The following is a 14,804-nucleotide window of genomic DNA, read 5'->3' on the forward strand; positions in this document are numbered from 1 at the left end:
TTAACTTTACAGACTGGACTACAAATTGTGGTATTTAACCTCTGTCAACATGGGGTTCAAGTAGCATGTAGACTGAAACCAATGTTCTGCTTACAGAAGAGATGATGTTTCAGTGAGGATACCACAGCTTAAATTACAATTCATCAACAGCCAAACTGATCACATGGGGTGGGATTAACCTCCTCTGAATTTAAACAGCCTCAAAGCAGATATCAACATCTGAACTAATCATCTAATTTACCTCTGCAGTTACATAGACAAATAAGCATCTATAGAGGGAGATAATTTTAGATACTCACCTTTAATTGAGATAAACTGTGTGTTGGAAATTCTCATTTTTATCTAATTATAAAGAAGACTGGCTCAAATGCAGGCATCTACACCACAGACATCAAAAGCTTGGTGAAATGAATCCCACCATTTGTGTTGTGTGAGTGTTAAATCAAAAGAGTACATTCTCACCCAAGGCAGACCAGCATAAGCCAGTCCACCAGTTATACCAACCAACATTGCAACAGAACTGGCAAGCCCAGTAGCTCAAAAAATGTTTTCCAGTAAAATAATAATAAAAAAAATAGTGATAACATTTTAATTGGAGAGCTTTTCACATACATAGGATGGCAGAAAAAAACTGTATGGAATGGAACTATATGGAAAGGAAAAAAAGAGCTAAAATTTAAGATCAGTAAAGACGGAAAAGTAAGTACAGTGGGCACCACTGAAAGTAAACATTTACCATGGCATAGTATAAATACCCCATTGCTGTATACATTCTAAATATAGGGAGAGAGTGGTAAAGTAAATACCACAGTACAGTATGGGTATTTATTTACTTTTTAATAGAATCCACTGTATTCTTTAAGACTAATGACACTGAGAAGGAAAAAAAGGAAAGATTAAATAGAATAAGAAATGCCATGAGCAAATAAGCTAGAAATACAGTTAAGAACTAGAAGTCAGCTGCATGGCACCAGCACAGAACGACAGAAAGGTACAGCTGAAAATTACTTCAAGAGACTGATCATGACTGTAGTCTATCTAGCCTCTTCCACTGAGCCAGAATCAAATATATGCATATTATCTGCATTTTTAAGATTAAAGCTAGTAACAGTAGTTTCAGAATAATATTTACAGTAATTATTTTCTGGAATTTTATGATTGTAAGAGTAAAGAGGATTTCCTTAGTATGCAACCTAAACCTCCTGCCCTGCAATGCTTGCTGATGTTTCATTGCCAAGAAAAAAGAAATTACCTTCTTCCCTCTACCAATTTTTATTTATTTAATCTGGGAAATAAATACAGCTTCTTCATTCCTTCAATATTCCCCATAAATCATGTATTCTGTATTTATAATCAATCCCACTAATCTCTTTCATTCTCTCTAGAATGGCTAGACTATTCTTTAAAAATTACCAAAAGTGGACATTGCATTTCAGACAAGGTCTCACCAGTTTCACACAGAGAAGTCTCCTTTCAAAGTCTGCTGCCTCATACTGTTTTTTAACCCAGTGCAACTCCTCCATCTTTTTATTGCAGTGTTACCTCTACATTTTATTCCTTGTATTTCACCTGTTTGATTTCTTCCTTATTCTATACCTTGCAGGTAATAACATCATGTTGATTCCAGGTCCTTACTTCCACTTGTCAAATTCTTCTAATTTTGATCTTGTTCTCTAAAACAACCCCAACCCCTGCCCATGTTAACATATTCTACAGTTTTCAAGTGTATTCTTTGCTCACCCAAGTCGTAACCTAAGTGCTTAACCAAAAAGGGATGGACTCCAACAGTGTCAGTGCCTTCAATCTTCTGCTGGTTTAACCCAGAGTTTCTGTCAATTTTCACTCACAAAAACATCAGGGTAGAGAGTGTCAAAAACTTTCCAGAGTCAAAAATATGACACCTACTACTTCCCTCTGATACACTATGCTGGTTAATTACTGGGTCATAAGAAAAGAAAATAGATTGGTTTGACGTGATCTCTTCTTGATGAACAGACACTGGCAGTTTTCACCAGCTTGGCTTTCAGCTACACCTAGGTGGGGCATTTTCATCCACACCAAGGCTGCTGAAGGAAGTCCATGGAAACCAACGATAATTAGCACATCGGTAAAGTCAATAACTTGCACACAACTGAGATGCTTACCTTCAGTCATCTGAGTTTGAAAAGAATGTGGCCTCCATACTAGCCCAAGGTCCCTTAGAGTATACAGCAGTAACCAAAAAAAACTCAGGAGTACTGAAACACCAGAAAACTCTCCTTGAAAATACAAAACGAACCATACTAACTAGTACCGATACATCCTTTAATCACAAAGAAAGAGGATAGCTGAAATTGTTAAACTCTCCACTACCAAAAAAGTTAGGCACCCATTTTCCGTTGGAGAACTATTACCTGTCTAGAATGAAATGGTAAGGACCTTACACGCTACCATGTGGTACACTGGAGTTTACAGAGCTTTAAACTGGGCAGAGATCCCTGAATAGACCTTGAGGTTTCAGCTACTCTTTTGGAAAAAGAGTAAAAAGCAGGAAAACTGTGGCTTTTGCCTGGAAACAGGAAAGCAGTATGAGGCCAAAAATATTGTTGCCGAACACTGAATAAATTGCACCAATATTTAGAAGTATCTCCCTATTACAGTTTCATGTGTTTGAGCTTTTTGTGTTCAAAAAGTAAAACCAGGAATAGGAACCAGGAGACATGACTAATCACATTTAATTCTGTGTGTACTCTAAGCATCTTAAAAAAAACTTGCTGGAATATTCAGCTTTCCAAAATGTTCTGAAACGGTACATTTACTTTTCTACTTTTTAAAAGCAGTGCACAAAGACTTCCTATTAGAATGCAACTAAAAATCACCTATTCACTTCTATATGCTCACACCAATGGAAGAGAAGTTAACAGTATGAAAACTGATCTTGATTTCTGCATTTTGCCCATTGTCAAAGTATGAATTACACACATTCACTACAAATAGTATTCATAAATATTTATAGCTGATCACAAATTGACCAGAGCACACATCCTTACCTCAAATCCTAGTAGTGATTACCACCATAAACTAGCTGTAACTGATTGCTTTCATACAGCAGTTTTAGAGATGGTAGAGAATTTCCTGGACTTTGAACAGGAATTAGCCACAGTATCTCAAATATGTGTCAGAGTGAATGCTTTTAAAAGATGACCACTGTGATTTGACATACGTGAATTGAACTTACTAGCAGAGAGCACCTATTGATCATATGTGACTTGACACTAACGTTAGAAATCTGTTTAAATAAAATATCAAAAAAGAGAGTTGGAAAAATGTACTGAAGGAGTTCCTGACCATTTGGAGAACCACCAGGGAATTCAGGACAAATATATTGGGATATGTATCAGGCAGACAAAATTCTGGATTTAATGAGTGAAATATTAATTTTAAGAAACTGTTAGCTTCCTTCATAATAAAGTAAAAAATGTCCTTCTCTATATGGACAGAAGATTCTTAATGAATTCTTGATGAATCATGCTTTTCTAATCATGATAGTCACTCTACTTACACCAAATCTAAGCTTGAGAACTGTATTTACAGATAACAGGATAAATTCATATCTAGCATTTCAATAAAATTATTTTAGGAAATGTTTTTTTCCTCAATTAAAAATATCTTAAAGAAGATTCACAGGCAGGTATTGTGAAGATGACAGGCTACATGGAATTACTTTTATAGATGTCATTGATTCTGTGTTCAGTTTGTACTTTGCATTTAAGCTCTGATTCTGATACTACTGATTAATTTATGTGGGGTTTTTTGTTTTTGTTTTTTATATGGGGGATGAAGAAGTTCTCTGACAGCAAAATAAAAGATGAACAGTGTCTGTCTTGTGTTGTTAGTTATTTTATTTTGGGAAAGCTCCCTTAAACTTTGAGACAGTGAGCCTTTCTGCTACTTTCCACTTTCAGTTTCTTTACTTGGAGTTGCTTAGTTGTTGTTGGCATTACATCAATAAAAGTCATACCGTGGACTTATCCACTTGCTTTCTTGGCCACTTCACATTGCACAATCCTTTGCTAAAACTGCCAGAGAGAATGAGAGGATAAGTCAACGTCACTGTTCTTTGATGCAGTGTCAGTAGCCTTTGAGCACAAGCAAAGGAGATGAAGCACTTCCACCAACCTTTGAAGTGGAGCAGAAAAGTGGAAAACCAGAGGGAAAGCAGGCAGGTCCAATCTGAAAAAAGCTGCTCTGTTCTTGGCACCCAGTGCTCTCCAGCCACAAACCTGAAGCCCTCTGCTCAAAAGGAATGGGAATTGTTTTTAACTAAGCATCCCTAAAGAGTTTTGGCAAAATGGACAAGATACACTAAACAAAGACATGAAAAAGTTTTGTCAGAAAAGTCTAGGAAATTTAACAGGGCACTTCTATTCAGCACAGAAAATTTCACCGAAATGTACAAGTCCACTACAAGACCTTCCTTTACATCTCCTAATGCTGTTTTAATTCTCCTAAGTATACTATAGACAAAAAAATCTCAGCTGGGAGCTGACAAATACAAGAGAGAAAAACTGCTACATCCAGACTTATGCAGGTCATAGGATTGAAAAGCATCACAAAACAGCCAAAAATTTATTTCAATCCCTACTCAGTCACTATGATGACATAAACTACATTTTACTATTATCCATGCAAGAGTTCTATGTGCTAGTGGGTTCATACAATCCAAAGTCCAACGATTTGTATTTAAATACAGCAGGCATTTGCCTGAGGAAAAATTAAGAAAAATCTAGATGAGAAATATTTAGTCATTCTTAATTTTCATCTTCTGAAGTCTTCATGAAGTTACTGAAATGGAGAGGCAAGCCTTCAAGCCTCCCAAAATACAAAGCCCCACTGATGTCACAAGTCAGTCATGGTTTTGAAAGGAATTATATGGTATCATCAGCACTTTCAACACATCATTATCAAGGTCTTCAAACCAAGACCTTCAGAGGTATTATACCAACACAAAGTATGAACTATTTTTTTTTCCCCCTATGAAGAAAATACAGATCCAATACTGCTGCCAGATACACATCCATAATTGTGCCTAAGAACCATGCAGCTAGACCAAATAAATTATTCTCGTCTGATTTAAAAAGTACCCCTAGAAGACTGTATTTTCTTCACAAGTTCTGCAAAATAAAACTTTATAGAAGCAAGGCACAGGCTTTGCAATGACACCTCTAGCATTTATTGGCAGCATCTGGCCAAAAGACTAAAAATAATTAAGTAAAGACTTCTGTGCCCAAGACGACACTGATGTTCTCCAATTACAGTAATTACAAAATGCTGTGTGTGGCTAGGTGCCAAGAAATACCAGGTTGAAATACATTACTATCAAGCTGGGAACCTAAACACTTTTCAATACAGCAAAGGCACACGCATGGAATAAGGATCTCACATCAGCTATCTGACTTACTCATTTGTTTGGGAAAATATGTATGACATCAAGGAATGAATACTAACAGAATGGTTTTAAATAGAATGCATTATAAATTAATTAAGCAAAATTGCTTTTGTAAATTTTATCCTTGGTGGGTCCTTTGATTTTGCAGAGTACAACTGTTTGGAATATAAAGGAACTAATGGCTTCTACTATCCAAATAATAATGATTATTTTTAAAGTGTTGACCATGATAACCACGGAAAAAACAATATTGCCGTTTTCATTAATATGTTCAGATTTATTAAAGTGCAATGTTGCCAATTGAATTATCAAGGAAAAAAAAAAAGTTTTTGCAAATTCAGTCCATAATACACAAGTAACGCTTACAAAAAAAGATAAAGAGGTTAGGAAGTTGTAGGGTTATGGTGCCCAAAACAAGGGGTTTAAGTTTTATTAACACTTTACAATCTAGCAAGTATTTATTAATCACAACAAAACCGCTTCTAGCTAAATAACATAGAATAAGGCCTTCCACATCAATCCACAACAAACCAATGTACCGATTTCCTCGTTTAGTCACAGTCTCTTGGGTGACACTTATTTAAGGGCGGGACTGATGGCAGTAGAGTGCACAAGGCTGCCTGAAGTCAGCTGGCCAAATAACAATTTTAACCACAGGAAGAATGTGTTGCCTTATATATTCCAAGATTATTACATACATTGACAAGTGTAAGACAAAGCGCGATGGTTTCCATGTTCTTCTTAAAGGCGAGCTCTCTGCTGCGGGAGGCTGGGCGGGCACAGAGAGCTCCCACGCAGCAGAGGAACCCGCAGGGACACCAGAGCAGCCGCCGAGCCACAACAGCACACGGCTCTGGTCACACTGACTACTGCTACCAGCACCTGGCTTCAGCTTTCCGTACTGGCTCACGTCTCTGTTCCGTAGGAGCGCACCCCAAGCGTGCACACGGTGTGACGGCCACGCTGGGGTCAGTGGCCCAGGGCGGGGAATGTTGAAAGCACAGTATTTTATACAAGCATTGGAAGGGTTGCAGGGAAACATCATCCTTCTCTGCTCTCTGTCCAGTACTGTTAAATTCTTGTGCACACCAAAAATAAAAGGTTCCTTACGCCTTCCTTTACTAGGGAACAACTCTGTACAGCATATGGCAGGATAAACATATATACAGCATGCATCTGCCATACGTTTTTGTAACAAACTGTTCATCACAACCTCAAGAAAAAAAATTTTTTTTTGGTTTGGTTGGGTTTTTTTGTTTGTTTTGGTTTGTTTTATTTGTTTTGTTGGGGTTTTTTGTTTTGTTTTGTTGTTGTTTTTTTTTTTTTTTCTCTTTTCCTATTGCAGTCATTTTGACAATTTAAAAACTCTCTCAGCATTGAAGGAAGAGGTCTAGGAAAGAATGATCTAACATGCAGTCATAAGGTCATATAAGGCCACTGCAGAGAAGTTAACTGAATTTGTTGGACTGCTGTTCCCTACAGAGGAGCTTAGGCAGGTTCTCATACCAGAATCCTTCTACATGGAGAAAGAGGCAAGGGACAGAACGCAAGTCGGAAGATCCATATCAGACTTAAACATTAGATGAAACTGAAAATATTAACAGTATCAAATTGCCAGGACCAGACAATCTGGAAGAACTTGATCATGAAACTTCTGAATAACTCTGTGGTACACAACCTCTCAATGTGACCTCATTACCACAGTAACAAAAAACAGTGTGTGGGTGTTACTATTTTAAAAAGCTTCCAATAGATCCTGAGAAACTGCAGACTAAAAACTGGCTTCCATTGGGATGATTTCATAGGAAAAGTTAAAAAACCTTATTAAATATATGAATAATACGAATTCCTCCCAAATAGATTAGACTTTGAAGGTGTCAACAACATGTGGAAAAGGGTTAGGTGCAGTTAAGCTTCCTGCAAAGTTCCTAAATTAATAAAATTAAGCTATCATGAAATAAAGAAAAAAGTGACAAAAGACAGAAAACAGATTTAAGAATATGAAATTGTTTTTCAAATTCCCTGGAATTTGTGTCCATGGTCCTCTGCTCTACACCTTCATGATAGCCCAAGAAAAGGGAATGCAAGATGGTATTAACTACTTCAGGTAGTTAAAAACAAGACTAGAAAATAAAAGATAGAGATGAGAGACTCAGAGGTGAACGGAAGACAAAATGATATAGAGCATTCAGTGTGAACACGTGCAAAATAATGAGGGCATTGCTGGAGGTTACAGCCAACTACACATATACTGTAGTATACTACACGACCTCAGCACATTGGAAAGATCTTGGAGTTATTGTGAATAGATCTATGAAAACGCCAGCTTTAGTTTAGCGACAGTCAAAAATTAGAACAATGTTAAAATTTATTAGGAAGTGAAGAAAAAAAAAAATACAAGTATTTCAATTTGCAGTATGCCATAACTATCAACAGTTTGGTTTGTTCCCTCTGAATTAAAAGGAAAACAGTATAACCATAGCAGATATAGAAGGAAAATAAAATGGAATAGCCTTTCAGACAGAACAGGTTTCAAGCAAGAGGTGTAGGACTCTTCAGCTGAAAAAGATGTGACCACTGAGGAAATTTTAATTTCTCACCACAAAGGAAAATAAGGCATCAAATAGATGAACAGGTCTAAAGCAAGAGAAGTACTTTTTCACACAGTGCATAACTAAATTTATAGAGCTCTGCAACTTTAGGTCATGGACCCAAATAATATAAATGGACTCAAAAGCATTCAGAGTCATAAAAGAAGATTCCATCTAAGACTGGACACAGAAAGTACAACAGCGGATTTAGGAAGTCCCTAAGCTGCTGTTTGCTGGAAGCTCTGGTGTTTAATTGTAGAAGTTTCTCTGTTCACATGCTCTGTTCTTGTTCTCTTACCCTAGAAATCCATTACTGCTCACCAATAGAGCCATAGTACTTGAGAATATGAACTTTTCATCCAGTAAGTTCAGCCAGACAACCATGAGAACATTCTGTTCATTACACATATCTACTGTGAATCTTACTACAGCTAGGAACTTTAGGTCTCTGAACTGTGATAGCCCAGTACCCTTTTTCTTCTTCAAGGCGTAAGGGGAAGAATGGACAGCTGTTCAGAAAATAAGTAATTCAACCATTTTGTTTTCTTTTTAAAAAAAAAAAAAAAAAAAAAAACAAGATCTTATATGCTGCAGACCATCCTCAAAAGCTTTTCTCCTCTGCACAACTTAAGCCAAAATGTGGCATTAGCATTGTGGTTCTCTCAAAGGTAAGGCTGGGCTTTGCAAGTAAGGCACAGAATAGCTCCTACCCAAAGTGTGGTTCTTCATCCCTCCCATTCCTCAGCTATGCATTCCCATGCACTTTCATCAGCACTGGTACCCAACTGATTCAGCCATGAACCTTGTAGGGAGCCAGTTTCATACTCAGAATGGGAAAAAAAATTAAAAATTAATTAAAAAAAAACAAACAAACAAACAAAAATAAAACCCTGACTCTTTAAGTATTTGGATCAGTCTTACCATCAACTGAGATATGTGCCAGTGGCAGGAGCAGGACAGAGACACTTCAGCCAGAGCCGCCTGTTAGGTCAGCTCCGCTGTTACACACTAAGAGCACAATGAGAGCCTGCAGCCCCCACATACCTCCTCCCAGCTCCAAGCGCTCTCAGAGATCTTAAACTCCTCAGCTATATATACCACAGACTTCTGGAGAGACAGGTATATCTGTGAGGCACCTGGACTTTGATCACCTCCATTTGGATCCAGTAAGATTTAAAAATTCCCTTCCACAAGCAGAGCTAGCTCTATTTAGGATGAAAGGTTTTACTAGTACGAGGGGCAGCTTATAGTGACATGACTGTGCCCATAGCAAGAGCTTTTTTTGCGAACATGTCTATAATAAAGCACCCCAAAAGTAGACAAAAGTACTTCAGCTGTACTTAACTAGCTCACTAAACATCAGGCAAACATTTAGAGGGATTGCTTCCCTATTCTAGAGCACTGGAACTCAGCTCTGTAGGACCCAATGTATCACACTGCCAAAATTATTTTTAGTGGTATGGGTCTATCTGCTCAAACTTTTTTTTTTAACTAAACATCCCCATTTATCCCCATCCTTTCTTTTACAAAAAATAGCAAAGTACAATTTTAGTGCTATCAATACTTGAGTGTTTGAACTTTCTGTCATTCACAAAACTGATCCAGAGGTCACACACCCTTGGAAAACAAGATCTGAGAGTACTAATTTCTTTAAAGTAGAACTTGTCCATCCTATTATCAATATGCATATAGAAAAAGAAAGTGACTATTAAGTGTCAAAATGGGCATTTGTTTTACCTATGGACAAAAACCTAGCAGTAATAGTTATGCAGCTATATCTGTCAGAAGTTATAATGTGATAGAACGGAGTTTGGCTCTGTAATTTATTTCTTGCATATATGCATGATGAAAATGACCAGATATCAGTTTTTCAAAGCAATCTCTTTGCACAAAACAAATCATGCTTCCTTAACGAGCTATCATTTATTGCTCCTTCTTTGCTGTTCAATCTGTGGCTCCACACCACATTTACAATTCTGTACTCAAATTTTGCTCTTTACTAAACAGCAAAACAGCCCTGATTGCTTTATGACACTGCGTATAGATAAGGTGGACAACCACACAATCAGAAATGGTATCATAAAAATACATGTGCAAGCAACCAGAAATTCTGTCATTTCCTCCTTCTGCGCAAGCAGTGGAGAGCTCCCACTGCCTCCTAAACCATCCTCTCTTGGATCCCAGTACTGACTCCCACCTGCTTCCTCCAGGTACAGTCTCCCTTCCCAATCACTCTCAGGCTTACTCTTTTAAAATAGCATATTCACAAGTTTCTGTGCTCTTAACCTCCCTCCATAAACTCCCGCTCCCAACTCTTCTCTGCCCAGAGAGTCACAGTTCTTCCCCCAGCCACATCTATTCATCAGATGCTCTTTCCCTCCATACCACTGATTTCTGAACACCTTCTTGACCAATTCGCAACCTCTCTCCAAGCCTTTCTCATGGGTCCCTGTCCCAGAACATGTATTCGTCCTTTTCACCAGACCCTTTGCATTCACAAACTTCAAACTCTTGCCCATCCCAATCCCTGATTCCCTTGGATATTATGCTGAAATTGAATCTCACTCTCCTGAAAGCTGCTGTCCCATTCTGAGGAACCAGATGTAAGAATATCTCCTCAACATTAAAACTGGGTAATCTCTTTTCCATGCTGCTTGTACTGGTCAGGGGTCATTGGGGAGCACAGTAAAAATAGCAACAACAACAAAAAAAATGTTTCCAGATGCAGACCTAACACAAAGCCTAGGCCAAGTATGTGAAGTGCAGGAGGAATCTTTGAAGAATACAGCTGTCAAAAATCTAACTCCAATGAGTACACCTAAATTCTTCTTTCCAAGATACGTAACACAGGCAAATGCAGAATGGCATAAGGAATGGAAAAAGGCACATGACTAGAAATCAGAGCTACCCTTTTGTAGAATCTCAGGAAAAAGTTTTGCAGTATTTTAATATGGGAAAACAATAGTCTTCCCTATTCTCATTTTACAAAAGGCTGGACAGTTTTTTGTTAAATCTTCCAGAAATAAATCAACCCAAGTTATTGGGAATAAAAAGGTTACCTGTATTACAACAAGGTCTGAAAAAGACACAACAGAAAACAAAGTTTAAGGATACGTGCAGACAGTTGTAACTGAAAGGGCTAAAGGGGTTTCAGATATTATCATCCCTTTGTTTGGAGATGAAATGTGGTAAATAGTTCTCTGACGGCTCTTAGTAACACTCATATAGGTAAACTTAAGTTAAACTACCATTATTGATGCTTTCACCAGGACACACATACGCTCAGTTCAATCAGATCTGAAAGACATCACTCCAAGATGGGAAAGACACCTACATCCTGAAATGTTCCTCTCTCACGAACTCACAATGGAAAGTCTCAAGAAACCTGTGTAACATTTGTTATAAACAACCCAACCTACAGTAATGCTATTTCTGTGGTGCCTGATAAACAAATAATACACAGTGTGGACACAGGAAAAAAATGTGAGCTTTTCTGCAGAAATAAGAATACAGAAGAAAAGTTGCCCATTCTTGTCAGACTTCTAGACTTCTTAAAATCTCTAATGACCTGATTTGATCTAATTAGCAAGCAGCAGAGATAGTCTTAGCCTTGAACTGTGGCATAAAAATCAAAGTTCAGAAACACGGAAGAATTAAGTTTACTAACAACAAACCAAATATAGAGGCTTCTTAAGTGAAAAACACAAACAGAAATTATGTATTACATTATTAATCCGTTAAATACAGGAACATACAGAAGTTCAGTTCAGTAACACATGCCAACTTAAATTGAAGACTTTCTTGTTATAGAAGATTATTTTGCTCAGAAATTCCATCCAACCTAGAAGCATGGGAGAGAATTCATGTTATTTTGAAACTTCAGAGTTCAGTACTCTTAGATTGTAACTTCTTAGGCCACAATCAACTACCTTGAGCATTTTGGAAACTGGCCTCTAACACTAAGGAATTGCCACTTAAATTCAGGAGAACTATGGGAGATTAAACCAATTAATATCAGTAAAACGTGACACTTGATCCACAAACAGGCATTTTATCTCACAGTTCATCCCTGTACAAAAAAAAAAAAAAAATAAGACAAGTAACAATTGCTTTAAATGAGAAAACAAGCAAGCTAAGACTGAAAGTATGCTGTTTTATAAAGTGACAGTAACTATTCTAAGAACATTTCTTTCTTCATGTTGCTATCAGTTTTTCCTTACCATATATTCCATATTGGAAGCTGGTGGATACACCTGACCCCGTAATTTATTATGAAGATCCAAGATACTTTGCATATCACTGTCTGTGATAGCCCTTTTCCCTCTCTGCTTGGCGATCCACCACTCACCATCTTCATCCATGTACTTTTCCAAAAGTTCCTCTAAGAGCGTGGTATTGGGAAGAACCATTGCAGAAACTGCTTGAGCTATGAATAGCAAGGTAGTTACTCTGAGCCATTCCTGTACTACATACTTCATGATGAATGATCTCGAAATGCTCAGGAGTTAACTTCAAGACAAAGTCTTTCTTCCAGGTCTGTTGGCTGTAAATGCATAAGAGAGAGTAATGTAGTTTGGCGGTTGAAGTACCGGCCTGTAAGAACATACTAAGCAACAAAAACTGTAGTTTGTACAGAGTGTGCCACTGTTGTTTTAAGGGGAGAAACCAGAATGCTGTTTGGTTGGTTGGGGTGTTGTTTTGTTTGTTTGTTTGTTTGTTTTTTTATCCTAATAGGTATACACTGTTGATTTGGGAAGAGAGCTTATCTTTAACCTTATGAACTTCAGTTTGTTCAAATGGATTTATGTAGTACACTGGCACGTGCATTTCACTGCCCACATGTAAGAAAGCATGCTTTTCATATCTACTTAAAAGAAGCCAGACATCAACGCAGATCAGTCTGTAGATAAGGTCTCCCAATATTGGAATTTAAGAACAAAAAAAGTTAAAAGGCTTGCATTCACTGCCAAAATGCGAACTGAAAAACGCAATAAAGTAGATATGAAATATCCCCTCACTGCATTTCAAAATATGACCTTGATTAAGGCTTTTGTTCTATATTTCCAAAAAGCTAGTAAAGCTAAAGGTATTCAACTCTGACAAGAAAATGGGGGGCGATGGGGTTATTCTGTTCCCCAAACAAAGAAAAGCACAGATAACTCTCACAAAAAAAAAAAAAAAAAAAGTAGCACCGCTTCCAAGAACACAGTATTCCAGCATCACCTATTGCACGACTGAGTGCAGGAGGCAGGGCAGCCACGCTCACCCCCCTCACCGCGGGTGAAAACGCGTGACTCCCGCCACACCGACCGCGCCGGGCGGGGAAACAAAAAGAGGCGGGGGGGGGGGCAGAACCGGGCTCCCCCCCCAGCACGCCGCCGCCACCCGCAGCCGGCCCCCGGCCCCGCTCTCCGTGGGGCAGCCGGCCCCGGGAAGCCGCTCCACGACCGGGGGACCCCCCCGCTCCCCGTTCCCCCCCCCCGCGGGGAGGATGCTGCGGGGAGCCGCCGGCCGTCCCCCCCCCCCCCCCCCCCCAACGCCCTTACCCCTCCGGCGCCGGCTGGCTCCCTCTCTCCGCCGCCAGCTCCGCTCCGCCGCCCACCTCCACGCCAGGCCCGCGTCGGGGCCGGGGGGTGCCGGCAGGGCCTCGCCCCCGCCTCGCTGCGGCGGGTGAGGACGCGTCCAGCAGCGGGGCCGAAGCCGAGCAGCCCCCGCCGGGCTCGCCGCCTCCCCGAGGAGCTCCACGCTTCTCCGCCCGGCTCCCGCCCCGCCGGGCATTTATCGCGGGCGGCGGTGACGTGCGGCGGACAGCCCGCCCCGGCACCCCGCGGGGCGGGACGCGCCGCGCTCCGGGCACCGCGCCCGGCCCCGGCACCCGCAGCGCCCGGGGCGCGGGAACCAACCCCCCGGGGCCGGGGGGGGGGGGGGGGGGGGGGGGCGCGGCGGAGCCCGCACCGGGTTCCCCGGGCGGTGCCTCCAGTCCCGCGGGCAGCAAGCGTTGGCCCGGGACCTCCCTCAGCCTCCTGCCAGAAACCGGCCTCCGTCCTGCAAAAGCCAGCGCCTCGAAAAGGTCGGGGGGCGGGGGGGGGGGGGGGGGGAGAGTTGGGGGGGGCCGGCCCCCCCCGCCGCCTCCATCCGCCGGTAGCCGGCAAGAGGATGCTCAGCCAGCCTGCTCCTGCTGGGACACGGCAAAGAGAAAGAGCTGGGGGTTCGCACATGAGCTCCGAAAAACTCCAGAGTGTGTGAATGTGGCCGGAGGTATCGGGACAGGAATTTTAACGTGGATCCAGACCGGCCGCGTGAGACTTGTCTTTACGAAGTAGAGTTCAAAAGCTTCTAAACACTCATTTCTGTTTCTGGCAGGACTAGGCGTCAGCTATGTACTTTTGTGTTGTATTTTCATCAAAGTCTTCTAGCCTGAATATTTTATGCAAGCTGATCAGGACAATGTTTCATTTATTTAGTATAATTTGGTACATTTTGCTAACAGCAGGATTGACCGACTTCCAGTCTTTGCAGGACTGCTGTACCAGCATGCAAAGGTTTTCAGTGTTTTCCTTTTCAGAAACTGAGAGGCTGAGTTTAAAATTCATTGGAATCCAGCTGGCTTCTGAACGGCTCTGTAAATGTTTCCAAATTTCATGGGCCCAAGAGAAACAATGCCATGCAAGTAACACACTGCTTCTTATTGTAATCTCACTTTCTCAACTTTAGTTATAATTTCCCTAAAGACTTTGAAGCTAACCTGACTTGCAGGATGCTATAGGTACACTGTTTCGCACTGT

At 40.4% G+C, this 14,804-nt stretch overlaps 1 protein-coding gene across 3 annotated transcripts in view; it reads right to left on the bottom strand.

Moving 5' to 3' along the window:
• Nucleotides 1-13,922, bottom strand: part of CRISPLD1 (cysteine rich secretory protein LCCL domain containing 1) — a 46,706-nt gene extending 32,784 nt beyond the window's left edge. Inside the window, exons 1-2 of one of the 3 annotated variants that reach the window (XM_033007948.2) lie at nt 13,566-13,918; nt 12,240-12,562 (exon numbers count right to left, since the gene is read on the bottom strand). In XM_033007948.2, the coding sequence (XP_032863839.1) occupies nt 12,240-12,497 (258 nt within the window). In that variant the 5' untranslated portion in view covers nt 12,498-12,562; nt 13,566-13,918. Of the gene's footprint in view, nt 1-12,239; nt 12,563-13,565 lie in introns of those variants that run through there. The other 2 variants (XM_033007947.2, XM_033007949.1) reach the window with 2 other exon arrangements.
• Nucleotides 13,923-14,804: the final 882 nt, after the last annotated feature.

Source organism: Tyto alba, unplaced genomic scaffold (assembly GCF_018691265.1).
Source record: "Tyto alba isolate M040663 unplaced genomic scaffold, T.alba_DEE_v4.0 Super-Scaffold_9, whole genome shotgun sequence".
In the NCBI taxonomy this organism is placed as follows: domain Eukaryota; kingdom Metazoa; phylum Chordata; class Aves; order Strigiformes; family Tytonidae; genus Tyto; species Tyto alba.